The sequence below is a fragment of the Mizuhopecten yessoensis genome, unplaced genomic scaffold (assembly GCF_002113885.1).
Source record: "Mizuhopecten yessoensis strain PY_sf001 unplaced genomic scaffold, ASM211388v2 scaffold3627, whole genome shotgun sequence".
Classification (NCBI taxonomy): Eukaryota; Metazoa; Mollusca; class Bivalvia; order Pectinida; family Pectinidae; genus Mizuhopecten; species Mizuhopecten yessoensis.
The window spans coordinates 251,437-269,820 of record NW_018405139.1 but is presented as its reverse complement, the minus strand read 5'-3'; the positions used below and the strand labels follow the sequence as shown (position 1 = coordinate 269,820).

General features: G+C 37.8%; 1 protein-coding gene across 2 annotated transcripts in view; it reads right to left on the bottom strand.

The window, feature by feature from the left end:
- Positions 1-18,384, bottom strand: part of LOC110447840 — a 38,533-nt gene that overhangs the window by 4,858 nt on the left and 15,291 nt on the right. For both annotated transcript variants that reach the window (XM_021493781.1, XM_021493782.1), the window contains exons 2-9: positions 13,914-14,106; positions 12,878-13,030; positions 12,237-12,472; positions 7,459-7,559; positions 6,871-6,921; positions 5,778-5,894; positions 412-532; positions 13-110 (exon numbers count right to left, since the gene is read on the bottom strand). In XM_021493781.1, the coding sequence (XP_021349456.1) occupies positions 13-110; positions 412-532; positions 5,778-5,894; positions 6,871-6,921; positions 7,459-7,559; positions 12,237-12,472; positions 12,878-13,030; positions 13,914-14,106 (1,070 nt within the window). The remainder of the gene's footprint in view (positions 1-12; positions 111-411; positions 533-5,777; positions 5,895-6,870; positions 6,922-7,458; positions 7,560-12,236; positions 12,473-12,877; positions 13,031-13,913; positions 14,107-18,384) is intronic.

Genomic DNA, 18,384 nt, shown 5'->3' with positions numbered 1-18,384 from the left:
TCTTCAACTCACGATTTTGAGAACTCCCTCAGACTTAATGATGAGGTCTTCTATATCAGTTTTCCAGCCCACCATCTCTGTGAAGTTCTGCATATTCTTGATCAGGTCACCTGTTGGTGTTACAACATGTTTCAATGTATATTACACAGCACAGATTGGATAAACATCACATATATTCAGGACTGCTGAGAAAACTTTTTATTATTGATAAGGTAGAACTGCTGGTTTTACCTTCAGAGACCACATCCTTGGCAAATTTACTTTACATTTGTTTACCCTTAGCGACCACATCCTTGGCACGTTTACTTTAGGTTTGTTTACCTTCAAGGAACAATTCCTTGGTACATTTACTTTACATTTGTTTACCTTTAGCGACCACATCCTGAGCATGTTTACTATATGTTCGTTTACCTTCAGCGAATACATCCTTAGAACGTTTACTATTCCTGAACGGCCCCACAGCCTCCATGTTGAACAGAACTCTTGGGGTTGTCCATCTAACTGTATCCACAATACCAGCAAATGGCTGCACCTATCAGGAATAGGTAGAAAATATTCTTATAAAAAATTGTTACCTTTAAAAACACCTTTCTATGTTTCATTATGACTAGATGGGTCAGCGTAGTTTTGATTACCGACTTACCAGTTACGCTAGAGATATATTCATGATAATGACTAGATAGCTCTGGGATTTAATATGGCCTTAATTGTACCCCTAGAGAAGTACCCATCTTCTTCATTTTCATATTGATTAATGAATTTTTAATGATAATGACTAAATGGTCAATGTGATTTGACCTTAACTTACCCCTAGAAAAAGTGCCCATGATAATGACTAGATTGGTCAGTGTGATTTGACCCTAACTGACCCCTATCAAGGTTCCCCTGATAATGACTAGATCGGTCAGTGTGATTTGACCCTTAAATTGACCCTAGAGAAGTATCCATAATCGTCCCCTATCAAGGTACCCACAATAATGACTAGATTGGTCAGTGTGATTTGACCCTTATCGTTCCCTATCAAGGTTCCCATGATAATGACTAGATTGGTCAGTGTGATTTGACCCTTATCGTCCCCTAGAGAGGTCCCCATGATAATGACTAGATTGGTCAGTGTGATTTGACCCTAACTGACCCCTATCAAGGTTCCCGTGATAATGACTAGATCGGTCAGTGTGATTTGACCCTTAAATTGACCCAAGAGAAGTATCCATAATCGTCCCCTATCAAGGTACCCACAATAATGACTAGATTGGTCAGTGTGATTTGACCCTTATCGTTCCCTATCAAGGTTCCCATGATAATGACTAGATTGGTCAGTGTGATTTGACCCTTATCGTCCCCTAGAGAGGTCCCCATGATAATGACTAGATTGGTCAGTGTGATTTGACCCTAACTGACCCCTATCAAGGTTCCCGTGATAATGACTAGATCGGTCAGTGTGATTTGACCCTTAAATTGACCCAAGAGAAGTATCCATAATCGTCCCCTATCAAGGTACCCACAATAATGACTAGATTGGTCAGTGTGATTTGACCCTTATCGTTCCCTATCAAGGTTCCCATGATAATGACTAGATTGGTCAGTGTGATTTGACCCTTATCGTCCCCTAGAGAGGTCCCCATGATAATGACTAGATTGGTCAGTGTGATTTGACCCTAACTGACCCCTATCAAGGTTCCCGTGATAATGACTAGATCGGTCAGTGTGATTTGACCCTTAAATTGACCCAAGAGAAGTATCCATAATCGTCCCCTATCAAGGTACCCACAATAATGACTAGATTGGTCAGTGTGATTTGACCCTTATCGTTCCCTATCAAGGTTCCCATGATAATGACTAGATTGGTCAGTGTGATTTGACCCTTATCGTCCCCTAGAGAGGTCCCCATGATAATGACTAGATTGGTCAGTGTGATTTGACCCTAACTGACCCCTATCAAGGTTCCCGTGATAATGACTAGATCGGTCAGTGTGATTTGACCCTTAAATTGACCCAAGAGAAGTATCCATAATCGTCCCCTATCAAGGTACCCACAATAATGACTAGATTGGTCAGTGTGATTTGACCCTTATCGTTCCCTATCAAGGTTCCCATGATAATGACTAGATTGGTCAGTGTGATTTGACCCTTATCGTCCCCTAGAGAGGTCCCCATGATAATGACTAGATTGGTCAGTGTGATTTGACCCTAACTGACCCCTATCAAGGTTCCCGTGATAATGACTAGATCGGTCAGTGTGATTTGACCCTTAAATTGACCCAAGAGAAGTATCCATAATCGTCCCCTATCAAGGTACCCACAATAATGACTAGATTGGTCAGTGTGATTTGACCCTTATCGTTCCCTATCAAGGTTCCCATGATAATGACTAGATTGGTCAGTGTGATTTGACCCTTATCGTCCCCTAGAGAGGTCCCCATGATAATGACTAGATTGGTCAGTGTGATTTGACCCTAACTGACCCCTATCAAGGTTCCCGTGATAATGACTAGATCGGTCAGTGTGATTTGACCCTTAAATTGACCCAAGAGAAGTATCCATAATCGTCCCCTATCAAGGTACCCACAATAATGACTAGATTGGTCAGTGTGATTTGACCCTTATCGTTCCCTATCAAGGTTCCCATGATAATGACTAGATTGGTCAGTGTGATTTGACCCTTATCGTCCCCTAGAGAGGTCCCCATGATAATGACTAGATTGGTCAGTGTGATTTGACCCTAACTGACCCCTATCAAGGTTCCCGTGATAATGACTAGATCGGTCAGTGTGATTTGACCCTTAAATTGACCCAAGAGAAGTATCCATAATCGTCCCCTATCAAGGTACCCACAATAATGACTAGATTGGTCAGTGTGATTTGACCCTTATCGTTCCCTATCAAGGTTCCCATGATAATGACTAGATTGGTCAGTGTGATTTGACCCTTATCGTCCCCTAGAGAGGTCCCCATGATAATGACTAGATTGGTCAGTGTGATTTGACCCTAACTGACCCCTATCAAGGTTCCCGTGATAATGACTAGATCGGTCAGTGTGATTTGACCCTTAAATTGACCCAAGAGAAGTATCCATAATCGTCCCCTATCAAGGTACCCACAATAATGACTAGATTGGTCAGTGTGATTTGACCCTTATCGTTCCCTATCAAGGTTCCCATGATAATGACTAGATTGGTCAGTGTGATTTGACCCTTATCGTCCCCTAGAGAGGTCCCCATGATAATGACTAGATTGGTCAGTGTGATTTGACCCTTATCATCCCCTATCAAGGTACCCACAATAATAAAATGATTGGTCAGTGTTATTTGACCCTTATCGTCCCCTATCAAGGTTCCCGTGATAATGACTAGATTGGTCAGTGTGATTTGACCCTTATCGTCCCCTTTCAAGGTACCCAAAATAATGACTAGATTGGTCAGTGTGATTTGACCCTTATCGTCCCCTATCAAGGTTCCCGTGATAATGACTAGATCAGTCAGTGTGATTTGACCCTTAAATTGACCCAAGAGAAGTATCCATAATGAAACGATTGGTCAGTGTAATTTGACCCTTAAATTGACCCTAGAGAAGTGTCCATAATAAAATGATTGGTCAGTGTGATTTGACCCTTATCGTCCCCTATCAAGGTACCCACAATAATGACTAGATTGGTCAGTGTGATTTGACCCTTACTTACCGGTAGAGAGGTCCCCATGATAATGACTAGATTGGTCAGTGTGATTTGTCCCTAACTGTCCCCTATCAAGGTTCCCATGATAATGACTAGATTGGTCAGTGTGATTTGTCCCTAACTGTCCCCTATCAAGGTTCCCATGATAATGACTAGATTGGTCAGTGTGATTTGATCCTTACTTACCCCTAGCGAGATCCCCATGATAATGACTAGATTGGTCAGTGTGATTTGATCCTACCTGACCCCAATCAAGGTTCCCGTGATAATGACTAGATTGGTCAGTGTGATTTGACCCTTATCGTCCCCTTTCAAGGTACCCACAATAATGACTAGATTGGTCAGTGTGATTTGATCCTTATCGTCCCCTATCAAGGTACCCACAATAATAAAATGATTGGTCAGTGTTATTTGACCCTTAACGTCCCCTATCAAGGTACCCACAATAATGAAATGATTGGTCAGTGTTATTTGACCCTTATCGTACCCTATCTAGGTACCCACAATAATGAAATGATTGGTCAGTGTGATTTGACCCTTATCATCCCCTATCAAGGTACCCACAATAATGAAACGATTAGTCAGTGTGATTTGACCCTTATCGTCCCCTATCAAGGTACCCACAATAATGACTAGATTGGTCAGTGTGATTTGACCCTTACTTACCCCTATCAAGGTACCCACAATAATGAAATGATTGGTCAGTGTGATTTGACCCTTAAATTGACCCTAGAGAAGTATCCATAATGAAATGATTGGTCAGTGTGATTTGACCCTTATCGTCCCCTATCAAGGTCCCCACAATAATGACTAGATTGGTCAGTGTGATTTGACCCTCATCGTTCCCTATCAAGGTACCCACAATAATGACTAGATTGGTCAGTGTGATTTGACCCTTACGTACCCCTATCAAGGTACCCACAATAATGAAATGATTGGTCACTGTTATTTGACCCTTATCGTACCCTATCTAGGTACCCACAATAATGAAATGATTGGTCAGTGTGATTTGACCCTTACTTACTCCTAGAGAGGTCCCCCTGATAATGACTAGATAGGTCAGTGTGATTTGACCCTTACTTACTCCTAGAGAGGTCCCCATGATAATGACTAGATTGGTCAGTGTGATTTGACCCTCATCGTTCCCTATCAAGGTACCCACAATAATGACTAGATTGGTCAGTGTGATTTGTCCCTTACTTACCCCTATCAAGGTACCCACAATAATGAAAAGATTGGTCAGTGTGATTTGACCCTTATCGTCCCCTATCAAGTTACCCACAATAATGACTAGATTGGTAAGTGTGATTTGACCCTTATCGTTCCCTATCAAGGTTCCCATGATAATGACTAGATTGGTCAGTGTGATTTGACCCTAACTGACCCCTATCAAGGTTCCCATGATAATGACTAGATTGGTCAGTGTGATTTGATCCTTATCGTCCCCTATCAAGGTACCCACAATAATGACTAGATTGGGCAGTGTGATTTGACCCTTACTTACCCCTATCAAGGTACCCACAATAATGAAATGATGGGGCAGTGGGATTTGACCCTTATCGACCCCTATCAAGTTACCCACAATAATGACTAGATTGGTCAGTGTGATTTGATCCTTATCGTCCCCTATCAAGGTACCCACAATAATAAAATGATTGGTCAGTGTTATTTGACCCTTAACGTCCCCTATCAAGGTACCCACAATAATGAAATGATGGGGCAGTGGGATTTGACCCTTATCGACCCCTATCAAGTTACCCACAATAATGACTAGATTGGTAAGTGTGATTTGACCCTTATCGTTCCCTATCAAGGTTCCCATGATAATGACTAGATTGGTCAGTGTGATTTGACCCTCATCGTTCCCTATCAAGGTACCCACAATAATGACTAGATTGGGCAGTGTGATTTGACCCTTACTTACCCCTATCAAGGTACCCACAATAATGAAAAGATTGGTCAGTGTGATTTGACCCTTATCGTCCCCTATCAAGGTACCCACAATAATGACTAGATTGGTCAGTGTGATTTGACCCTCATCGTTCCCTATCAAGGTACCCACAATAATGACTAGATTGGTCAGTGTGATTTGACCCTTACTTACCCCTAGAGAGGTCCCCATGATAATGACTAGATCGGCCTGTAACATATCCTTTAGGTAGAAGTAAAATCGTTGTGGTAAATCCTCGCCAAAGAACACAATATCTGGTTTCACAATTCCCTAAAGAAACAACAAAAAGGAACAAACAGTCAGTAATGTTAAAATTCAAATATCTTGTCTAATGGAATATGAATTAAACATTTGGAATTTTTGTTAAACATTTGAATTTAAGTTAACTGGTTCGAACTTCACAGAGAATTCAGTGCCTTAATTATATAATTACAAGGGATTACCGGTATTGGCATAACCGTAAATGAAAATTTATAGGAAACCATATATTGTTATTTATGTTTCCAGTTAAATTCAATCAAACTCCAATTCTACACTAGGAAATTGAATGGAACTCTGAACAATCTATTGTTTTGTACAAACACGAAAGAATTTGACAATGATATATCTAATAAATAGACTACAATCCAAAACTCTTTGGATGCAAACTGGCAAATTATGTGGTCTCAGGGGTGGCCAGTTTAGACAGAGAACCCTGTATATATCTACTGTAAAAAAGAATTTTCATACGGTGACATAACTTTATTCTGTTAAAAGAATGTGTATTCCTGTGTGTCAAGAGGAAAGATAACAGGGCGAATCTCCTTAAACCGTTAACATGCCAGAATTTATTCCTTCTGCGTAGAAAACAGACAATCTGATTACAGCCTAATATTGTAAACAGCACATTTTACATAACAATATTGATGTAACTTCACAATCGTAACAGGCCAATACAATAATCAATGCTGTCGCTGATTAACAGTCTGACAGGGGTTGTTATCAACATTAGATTATCTTACAGACCAAATCTTCTTCAATTCCAATCATGAGAGGCCCATCACAAGGGCATTTACACAAGGGGCCTACTATTCTGAGGAAATACAAATGTATTACAGATTTAAGTGTCTAAAATAAATTGACAAATTCACTTACTTAATGAGAAGTCTTGACAATGGTGAATTTGATGTGTATTCAGAGGTATTTAGTATTAAATCAAGTAAGGAATAATATTAGTGACGATATGAGCTCCTTCACACAGACTTACCGGACAGCCCCGTCTCTTACACAAAGGAAGCCTGTCCTGGAACACAGGATCCTAAAGCAAACAACATTTATAATATTATATGATGGGAAATCTGCCATACAACACAGGATCCTGAAGCAAACAACATTTATAATATTATATGGTGGGAAATCTGCCATACAACACAGGATCCTGAAGCAAACAACATTTATAAAATTATATGATGGGAAATCTGCCATACAACACAGGATCCTGAAGCAAGCAATATTTATCAAATCATATGATGGGAAATCTGCCAACACATGTACAGGATCATGTGAGAAAAAGCAGATTTAAATCAAATTCTGACATCCACACCAATTTTCATTAGATGATTGACCAAACACAACAGCGGTCTCATTTTCAATATGTCTCGTTTTTCATAACAAAAATGTTGATTAAGTTTAATTAACTTCAAATTACTTTAAAGTAATTATTCCTCTGAAATCAACTGATTCTGACTGATAATATACTAAGATTTTCATGATATTGATCTGCTTCTTTCTGTGTTTAAGCAATACAAAGAGATCTGTGTTATGACACAGTAATTAAACTTTCTGCTGAACCTACCTTGACCATCGACCCTTCATGTAAATAACCACAAATTGTGCAGGTTGCCGAGGCAAAAGTCCCATGCGCCTCCACAAGTTTATCTGCCGGCAATCCCGCCACTGAAAAAACAATTATACAGAAAGTTGTGAGAAGTGAATACAACTCCAATACACAATCATAACAGACTGTATCATATACTGATTTAAGTGGGAATAATTGCTTCACTATTGAAAATAAACAGTTAAATTAAATTCCTGAATCTTGATACATTTGTTAGTCTATGGAGAAGAAATTTCTTCTAATCTCCAGGATTAATGCTGTATAACCTGTTTAAACAGGACCCTGCAATATCTGAAACCCTGTATAAACTAGAACTTCAGCATGGTCCCACATAAACATATAGAAAAAATCATCTGAATGAATCAAAAATATTTATATTCAGAATGAAAAAGTAAGTCCCAGAAGAGTTAGTTTTTACTGTAATTCAGTTCAGTTGCTTTGACATGTTTCCAAAAATGTCTCTTTTTTCTCTCTCTTTATTCTTAAAGTTGCAATTGCATCACACAAATTTGCCTCTCTTACATTTCTTGTGCAGTAAAATGAGCACCAATTTACATTCAGTTTGGTTCCATGGATATTAATTGTAAAATTTAATCTTGATGTTCCATAAAATCAATTGATACCTTCCTAATATCTGTGACAGGTATATAAATCTATCCTTCATGACAAATAGATTCATTCAATACAAAAGGCCATTCAAAATATGATTTATCAAAATACGGTTTAAATATAAATGCTGTTTTGTCACAAGTATATAAATCAGGTTTTAAAAGCAAGTTGAATGTCGACGTGCTGTGAAATATTAGATGACGACAATGGCTTCTATTGATAAAACCAATAAAGCTTGAAGCCGATAATTCAAGGCCCCAATAATGGATCAATAGAACATGTATGATACACCTGTTGACACTATTGACCTGAACCTGAACAATCTGGCTGGTATTCAGCATGAGGTATGGAATACAGATGTGTATACACCATACCCTACTGAGCCACTGGGCTACACCTATATAGTCTGATCTAGATAAATTCCCAGTGTAGTGTAAACCTTATCTTAGTAGTGTTAACCTTATCTCAGCACTTTTGGAGTGATTTATATGTGTAGATCAATCATTTCATACACTGAAACTAAAGTAAAACCTTGTTATACTGCCATCAATGTTGGTGTTAAAACAAGGGTAGGCATGGGTGTAGACGACAGAAATTGTAATGTTAACCCGTTAGTCCAGGCTGTATCCCTGAAACCATTCTCCTGCTCAAACTCAAACTTTGTCCTCAAACCCAATTTCTTGTTCCAGTGATAGATCAGCATTATAATAAGGTCACAGTTTGTCAGTGATATGGAATTACATTGGTGAAACATAAAGGCGAACACCGTTTAAATGTTACATGATTTAAACGAGTTACAAGAAAGTTGGCTTGAGCACAGGAATTCATCCTTGAGCATGAGAACAGTTTAAAGAATATAGGCCCAGATCTTTAGGAGGATATAAACTAAACAAATAGAGGACACCATTGACAGCAAAGTCACAGAAGTGTAGGCTATATTAAGAAGGGGAAAATCAAAACCAGGAATATTCTGAAATACAGCAATACCACATCCAAACTAGATCTGCTGGGCTCATTAATTATATTTGTTCACCTGGCCCAAAAAATCAGCATGAAAATTAAGAACACTTCTTCAGAAACTCATACAGAAATTTATGCCGAGTTTTGGGTCAATTGCTGAATTACAGCCTTTCTTGAGAAGACGTTGACAATGTCTTAGCTGATAGAGGCTAGGGCAGCCATCTTGGATTTTTAGATCAGCAACAGTAGCAACATTTGCTCAGAGCATCAGTGCAAAGTTTAAAGTCTACTATTGCTTCATTAGTTCTGTAGAAATAAAAAGTGCACAACATACAGCAGACAGCGGATAAGAAAGCAGACCAATAGCCTACAGGATCATTCATTTGAGCTAAAAATCTCAGTCCTTTTTTTAATTCAGTTAAGGTCAGACCCAGATATTGAGGTCACTACCTGTGATGGTGTACTTCTGGAAGGTCGTGATGTGCTCAAGCACAACATTGGGGACTAAATTATTGACCATGAAAACTGTAATCAGCTGCAGGCGAGTTATGAAGATAACTGTTTCTATTTGACAGTATGTTATCCGACATGCAGTTTGTCCAACATTATTGAGTATAAAGATAGATTATAAACACTAAGCAAATCCTCAAGCTTAACCATTAACAGAGGACAGGGTCACCGTCATACCTATGGGCCAGTCACCCTGATATTTTTGTACCCTGTGTTTTTTTGTAAGTTAAAACCCTTTCACCACTGTATACCATAATGGACTCATCCAGATCAATCATGGTAAAGTCTACTAAAGTTACATAGGGGTTAAAGGGTTAATAGCACCAGCATCAACAAGTGAAATGTTAATGAAGAATGAATGTTGGCGGTACAGTCCACACCCACACAGCTGGAGATAGTCACGTAAATGTCATCTTACAGAAATAGGCAATTATCTTACACCCTTTATTCTCTTTTCAAGTCATGATGGTATTACCCATGTGATCAAAATAATGGACAGTTCAGTCTACTTTTTATAAGGAAAGGAATGCTGACGGTAGGATAAAAATAATTGAATTTGGAAAAATGAATTCATGATTTTTTTTGTGACAGAGGGAGGACAGGTAAACTCCCTAGATGATCAATACCAGAGCGGACAAATGCTGTAATCTCGAATATTTTCACATGTGAACACCATTGAAGCTGACTGTAACAGTGTCAAATACATATGTGATATTTCAAGATTTTCAAGTATGCTCCTTTCTTCATGATAGTATCAAGTTACCAATAAATTTGCAACAGTATTTTGATCCTCAATATCAACTTGCACTTATATCTCAGGTTCCAGAAGGGCATTTAATTTTAAAAAAAATGTATACATATCAAAATTAGAAATACACAGTTACAAACAGGGAGAAAAGTCTTGGTCACAGAGAGTAACATTTTTGTTTGTTTTAGATTTAAATAATTTATTCTCTAAGTGCCAATAGGGACTTGCAGATTTGTGGGGCTCTGGGTTTAACCTCCTCAACAATGAATAATGTATTTTTGCTTCTATTCTAAGTTACTCAGAAGGTATCCCCATTAAAAGAGTACAGCACATTGATAGATATACTGTGTCTGTGTATGGGTGTCTTCTGAGAATCTACAACAAGTGATCATAGAGGAATCTTGGAGCCCACCATCAAAGGATCTTTAGCAGATCTGTAAAAGATGATCTTTTACCTTCTGTAAATTTTGCTCTCCATTTTCCTTACAAGTACTACTATTACCCAGCCCCATGTTGGAAATCCTACATGGGAATTGTGTACGTTAACTTAAACCTCAAAATGTCACATGTAATGTGCCATTATGGCAAATGTTATTGAATAAGAATTATATAACTATATCATATACGGTATGTAAAATGCTAAAAGTTGTAACTGTTACATAATAAGGAGTGCTGTCAATGAGGGATGAATTCCCATTAGAGCCAGGGGTAAGGGACCAAGGGGAACATGCACATCAAATTTTATCAAAGGATCCATCCAGTACTTTCTAAGAAATAGAGGCAACAAAACTTCACTGTCAATATCCAAGATGGCCACCTGTTGGCCATTATTTTTCCAATCCGGCTCATAATTAAACATGCACAAGGAACCAAGGAAACTTCATATCAAATTTGAGAAAGATCCCTTCAGTACTTTCTGAGAAATAGTGCATGGTACTTTATAACTCTCAAAATTCAAGATGGCCACCTGTCAGCCTTTTTCAAATTTAAAATGCATGACTAGGAACTATAGGTAACCTTCACATAAAATTTGTGAAAGATCCCTGCAGTACTTTTGGAGAAATATTGCTTATAAACTTTAACTCTCAAAACTCAAGATGGTGCCTGTCTGCCTTCTTGGTTTTGGGATCAAACGGACAACAGTCGAAGGGTAATTTAAACAGTCCACTGTCTAATGATGATGGGCTAAAAGTCAAAAACTTCCAACCTCTGTTGGTTCCATAGAAACCTGTATGGACACTACATGTAGATATGCTACTCACATTTTACTAAGGATCACCTATATTTTGAAAAAAAAATCAAAATGTTATAAAGGATATTATATTTTCCTTTCGCACTGTTTTGGGTGAATATGATAGCCTTCCAAAACATCCTGTGTGGGTGTGTTCAGTCAACCATAAAAGCATGTGCATGCTCTTCCACGTGTACACCCCTTTCAAAAGCTAAGCTAGGCTAAGTAAGGCGGTGTTCAAATTGTAAAGGAAATCAATTTGATGAATATTGTTTACGTGCTTTTGTTTTAATATGGCACAAAGACGAATCAGACAACGGCTAAATGACGGTGAAATGAATAGGGGCATCGGAATGCTACAAGCTAGCATGTCTCAACGTCGGGTTGCTGCAGACCTTGGGGTGTCTCAAAGTGTGGTGGCAAGAATGAGGAATCGTTTCAAACTAACGGAAACCCTTCCAGACGTCATGCTGGAGGTCGTTCAACGCAGCGTCAAGACCGATTTTCGCTCATCCAGCCACGGCGTCACAGGTTCCAGACTGCCACAGCTTTATGAAATGACCTCCTAAATAAATGCTTCTTGAACCTGGGTAGCCACTCAGACAGTTAGGAACCGTCTTCATGTCAAACAAGTAGAACATAGTGTTCAGGAATTATTTTGAATAGAAGACAACTTACATCGCTCTAGTCCGTCAATGTTCTGGGTGTACATTCGGAGTAGCATGCCCTTGTCGTGTAGCAGCCTGACAAAGTAGTGGATGTAGTTTGGGCGGTATTTCCCTGATGGGTACAGCTCCTTAGCCAATGTGAAAAATGGCTTTGGGTTGTGATGGAAGTAATCAATATCAAAGATGGCCTCTGGGTAGGGTATCCTATACTGCTTCAGGTTGTCATATAGACCTGTGCCTGGAGTCCTAGAAACAAACACACATAAACATTTGTGTATAGGCAATGAAATAGAATCCAATTCTACAGACAATCTAAAAGTAATAGAAATTGCAAAATGATATACAACGGAAATGACAATGTCAAAAAATTTAGTTTCTATCATATCATCATATTTATCCGGCAATAAGCTGATGCCTGTAAATAAGCCCAATCATATCGAAGAATCCAGACAAATCCGGGGATCCACTGTCATGAACCAGAGATTAGGTGTTGGCCTGGCCCCCTGCGCTTATTGGAGGATAGGATTCTACTTTAAATATATATAATGTATTTATTTTAGGTTTTCCCAATAATTTCAGGTTTTCCCAATAATTTTTTGTCACAAAGGAGAGGAATGAATGGATAAACATTAACCATTTTCTACTGTTTACCTGAAATCTGGGATGCCACTCGGTGTACTGATGCCGGCCCCGGCCACTACGACCACATTCTTACAGGCATCATTCTTCAGCAGATTGGCCACGTCATTGAGGGCCTTGACGTGAACGTTCCCCGCTCCCCCGAGAGTACTCATGAAGGACCGCCTACGACAGCATTACACAGAATTATAATACGAAACCAATTTATACTCGGTGAATTCTTCAGCTACTTTTAACAAGTGAACTTTGAATTCGAAATTGGGATTTGTTTCTATAGAAACATCACTTTTAGCCCACTCAAAGCCTGTATAATTACATTATTTTTAGCTCACTCAAAGCCTGTATAATTACATTACTTTTAGCCCACTCAAAGCCTGTATAATTACATTACTTTTAGCCCACTCGAAGCCTGTATAATTACATTACCTTTAGCCCACTCAAAGCCTGTATAATTACATTATTTTTAGCCCATTCAAAGCCTGTATAATTACATTACTTTTAACCCACTCAAAGACTGTTTAATTACATTTCCTTTAACCCACTCAAAGCCTGTATGATTTCATTATTTTTAACTCACTCAAAGACTGTATAATTACATTATTTTTAACCCACTCAAAGCCTGTATAATTACATTGTTTTTAGCCCACTCAAAGCCTGTATAATTACACTATTTTTAGCTCACTCAAAGACTGTATAATTACATTATTTTTAGCTCACTCAAAGCCTGTATAATTACATTTCTTTTAGCCCACTCAAAGCCTGTATAATTACATTTCTTTCTGCTGACTTTTGTTGACACTTTCCCAATCTTCTTTAAACTTTTTATGTTCACTCTGTTCAAAAACACTTCCCCTGCCTTCTGACATATTTTGATGTCCTAGAACCTGATTTTCTGTTGATTTGTTTTAACCCTGTCCTCAAACACATACCCAACATTAATGACTATCACATATTCAACCTTCTGTACTCTTTTGTTACTCAAACTGTTCCAAAATGTTAATGTGACCTTCTACAGGCTTTTATTGCTGATCTGTTCTCCAACACTTACCCAGCTTTCTGTGGACTCTTGTTGTTGACCCTGTCCTTGAGTGACAGACCCTTCATCCTGTCTGAGATGTTGCTATCTGACTGGGTCTTGTACACAGGACTGGAGTTGGACTGGAATGCCCGGATCTGGGTCCTGTGACCACCTGTGGCTGTACTAGCGGAGGGTGGGCGCTCCAGGGAGTGCGGAACTTTCACTGGAACAAAGACATGTCAATTACAAAAGGGACTCAAACTTTCCACAGAAATGAAACCCACAAACATGCCTATTAAAGGGAATACTGAGCTTTCAATAAAACGCTGACATGGAAACATTTAATCAAACAAACTCCAGAGAATGAACTTCAACAGACATCACCGACACTGAACGATACCACAGCAACAGAAACCATTATATATACAGTTGCAAGGATAGGATAAATTCATCCATGTCAAAATATATCTGTCATGAGGTACATTTAATGACATTAATTGTATGATATACCATATGAATACCGTGTTATGCAGAAAGTCAACACATAAATTATGCATGTAACGTGCGTAATATCACTCCGGAAATGACGTCACAATCGAGTAGGAACAATCAATGTGACGTCATGTAATTGTGTAGCGGACGCAATTTTCAGAGGCCGCCAAGTGCAAAATATTTGTTTCAGATCGCAATTATACAGATAACTTTGTATTATATGATAAAAAGAATCAGTCATTTGTTTCCATTTATATTAGATTTATGATACTTGTTTTGGATTTTTCATATTTGCTCGCCAGAGGCTCGCAAACATGAAAAATCCCAAACTTATATCATAAATCTGATATGAGGGGAAACTTATGACAGATCCTATATATATATATATATATATATATACATTTATAATCGGTTAGCGCTTTCGCCCATCTTGGGGCTCTTCAGGCGATTTAAATTTATTTGTGACGTCATAAATGGAGTATACATTCTTAAGACATCAAAAATAATGACTTATACATGTATTTATATACATGTATATAAATATAAGTATATTATACCATACACAACATACATGTGTACATACACAAAATGTACATGGAAGTGGTAAACGTCAATCCCAGAAAAGTATGTACATCAGTCACCATTAATCAAAGACACAGTGAACAACTGTTTGTTCATGGCAGACACTGAAACCCTATAGTTACAAATCTTTGTCACAGCATTAAGGAACAGATACCTTGTAGGTATGCAGAAAGGTTCTCCTAAACCCTATAATTCCAAGTCTTTGTCACAGCATTAAGGAACAGATACTTTGTAGGTATACAGATAGGTTATCACAGCATTAAGGAACTGATTCCTTGTAGGTATACAGATAGGTTCTCACAGCAATAAGGAACAGATACCTTGTAGGTATACAGATAGGGTCTCACAGCATTAAGGAACAGATACCTTGTAGGTATGCAGAAAGGTTCTCCTAAACCCTATAATTCCAAGTCTTTGTCACAGCATTAAGGAACAGATACTTTGTAGGTATACAGATAGGTTATCACAGCATTAAGGAACTGATTCCTTGTAGGTATACAGATAGGTTCTCACAGCATTGAGGAACAGATACCATGTAGGTATACAGATAGGTTCTCACAGCTTTAAGGAACAGATACCTTGTAGGTATACAGATAGGGTCTCACAGCATTAAGGAACAGATACCTTGTAGGTATACAGATAGGTTCTTACAGCATTAAGGAACAGATACCTTGTAGGGATACAGATAGGTTCTCACAGCATTAAGGAACAGATCCCTTGTAGGTATACAGATAGGGTCTCACAGCATTAAGGAACAGATACCTTGTAGGGATACAGATAGGTTCTCACAGCATTAAGGAACTGATACCTTGTAGGTATACAGATAGGTTCTCCTAAACCCTATAATTACAAGTCTTTGTCACAGCATTAAGGAACAGATACCTTGTAGGGATACAGATAGGTTCTCACAGCATTAAGGAACTGATACCTTGTAGGTATACAGATAGGTTCTCCTAAACCCTATAATTACAAGTCTTTGTCACAGCATTAAGGAACAGATACTTTGTAGGTATACAGATAGGTTATCACAGCATTAAGGAACTGATTCCTTGTAGGTATACAGATAGGTTCTCACAGCAATAAGGAACAGATACCTTGTAGGTATACAGATAGGTTCTTACAGCATTAAGGAACAGATACCTTGTAGGGATACAGATAGGTTCTCACAGCATTAAGGAACAGATACCATGTAGGTATACAGATAGGTTCTCACAGCTTTAAGGAACAGATACCTTGTAGGTATACAGATAGGGTCTCACAGCATTAAGGAACAGATACCTTGTAGGTATACAGATAGGTTTTCCTCAGTCACCTGGTACAGTGAGCTTGCATCGATTTGCAGTCAAATAATGATTATGTAGTATACAATAGTTTTATAAACACTGTTGCTTTCATTATTCTAACTGTTCATTAATAATTAAATAAGACATAGAAAATTCTGTGCAAGGTTTTCCATGCCGGACCATGACACCAATCAAAGTCAGGACAATGTTTGTTGGAGCTAAAATCACATTCAATCCAAGCAAAAACGGAAATCGGGGAAAGTTTCTATGATTGAAAACTGCGGTATACATCTTCCGCATGTAAATAGGGCAAACAACAGGCCAGACTATTATTGCATAATATTTACTATCAACTATACAAAGCCTCAAAGACCGTTAAAACACTAGTGATAATAAGTTATCGAGTACATAATTGTACAAGAAATGTTAGCCTTTAAAAGGGGTTTATCAATAAATACTTACAAATATAAGCAGTTTTCTCATTTGGAGACACATCTATCTGTTAAGTTGACAATTTAGGTTTACACATAATCCAAAACGGCACCAATTTATACATGCTGTTTTCGCATGGCTTTAAACTGGTGTCATAGCAACCAAATGAAGTCATGATCATTGTATAAACCCTGGTAATATACACTATCACAAAAAGGTGCCCGATTTATTTTAGTAAAAGATTGCTTTAACTCAGCTATAACTAATTTCAGTATTCTAAGTTTAATTTTCAGGTTATTTTAATATTTGAACATCACTAACAGTTCTCCTTAGTAACATTCATATATGGATTTAACACATAGCAACAAAGAGAAATCAGTAAAATCCAAAAATAGCACCAATGTTTATTTTAGTAAAAGGTTGGTTTAATTCAAATAATACTATTTTAAGTATTCTATGTTTAATTTACATGGTATTTTAATCTCAATATGACAACAACAGTTCTCCTTATCAACACATATATGGATGTAACAACCAAGAGAAACTGTTATAATCTAAAAATAGCACCAATATGTACAGTTCAACATGAATTTATGACATGGCCACCGAGTGAAATCCTGGTAGCAGAGATTTCCTCCCAATCATACCTAATGTCTCTCCGTCACGACAAGCAGTTCTACAACACGTACCTTAGCGTGTCGGGAGTGGGAACATTGTAGTAGACACAAAACCCAATACCTATGATCAGGTCTAAGCTCCCTTGTATTGAACCATCACAATAAACAAATCACATTTTATTTGTATGTTTTGGGTCTACTGCCACCTGAGGAATGAGTTTACTGATGTGTGTGTTCAAAGCCGGCAATGTTTACCAAGTAACAATTCATTCTACAGTTGTGTACCTGTCATATCCTATCCTGTTTATATGGCGTCACACAGAAATTGCTCAAGCAAACAGTTCTGGGTATTTAATATTTGCTTTTACAAATTAACTCATAGCAAAAATCAATTTCACAATAATTTGAAATATATAAGAAACATTAACAAAAGTCTCTTATTTAATCAGTCAAATTCATGATTAATGTTGATTTTTGATTTACCTTTTCCCACCAAGTAAGAATATTCTGAATTTATACTTAAACTGGGTATGGTAAATGGTTCCAATGTTTTTATCCATTAACCAGAAACATTTATTGGTAAAATTACATTACTGGATCCAATATATACCCAGACTATAATCTAAAAGCCTGTTTACACTATCTCCTAGTACACCTCAACAAGGTTCTACTGACAAATTTAAAACCCACACTTACCTTACAGCAAGTCTAATATCAATATTGTCACAACTGATAAAACTTCCGATAATTTTGTTTTCGTGTTGAACCATCCATGTATAACACTTCTACTGTTCTTTCAGAGTATTTCGTATCCCAGTTATTCCTATAAACACTCAACCCAAACACATCAAATATCAATAACAAGTCTTTAGTTAAATTAATCACGAAGGTTTCAAATATCTCTAACTTTTACTGATAAAATACACACACCACCAAAATAAAAACAATTCCACCTGAACGTACCTAAGCACCTTGGTACAATATAAATACACTTAAAAGTTCCCTTGTAGGATAGATGTTTCTTTCATGGTGCCAATTCAGCAGAACAATTTCAACATCCGAGGCCTGCTTACAATTTCAACATCCGAGGCCTGC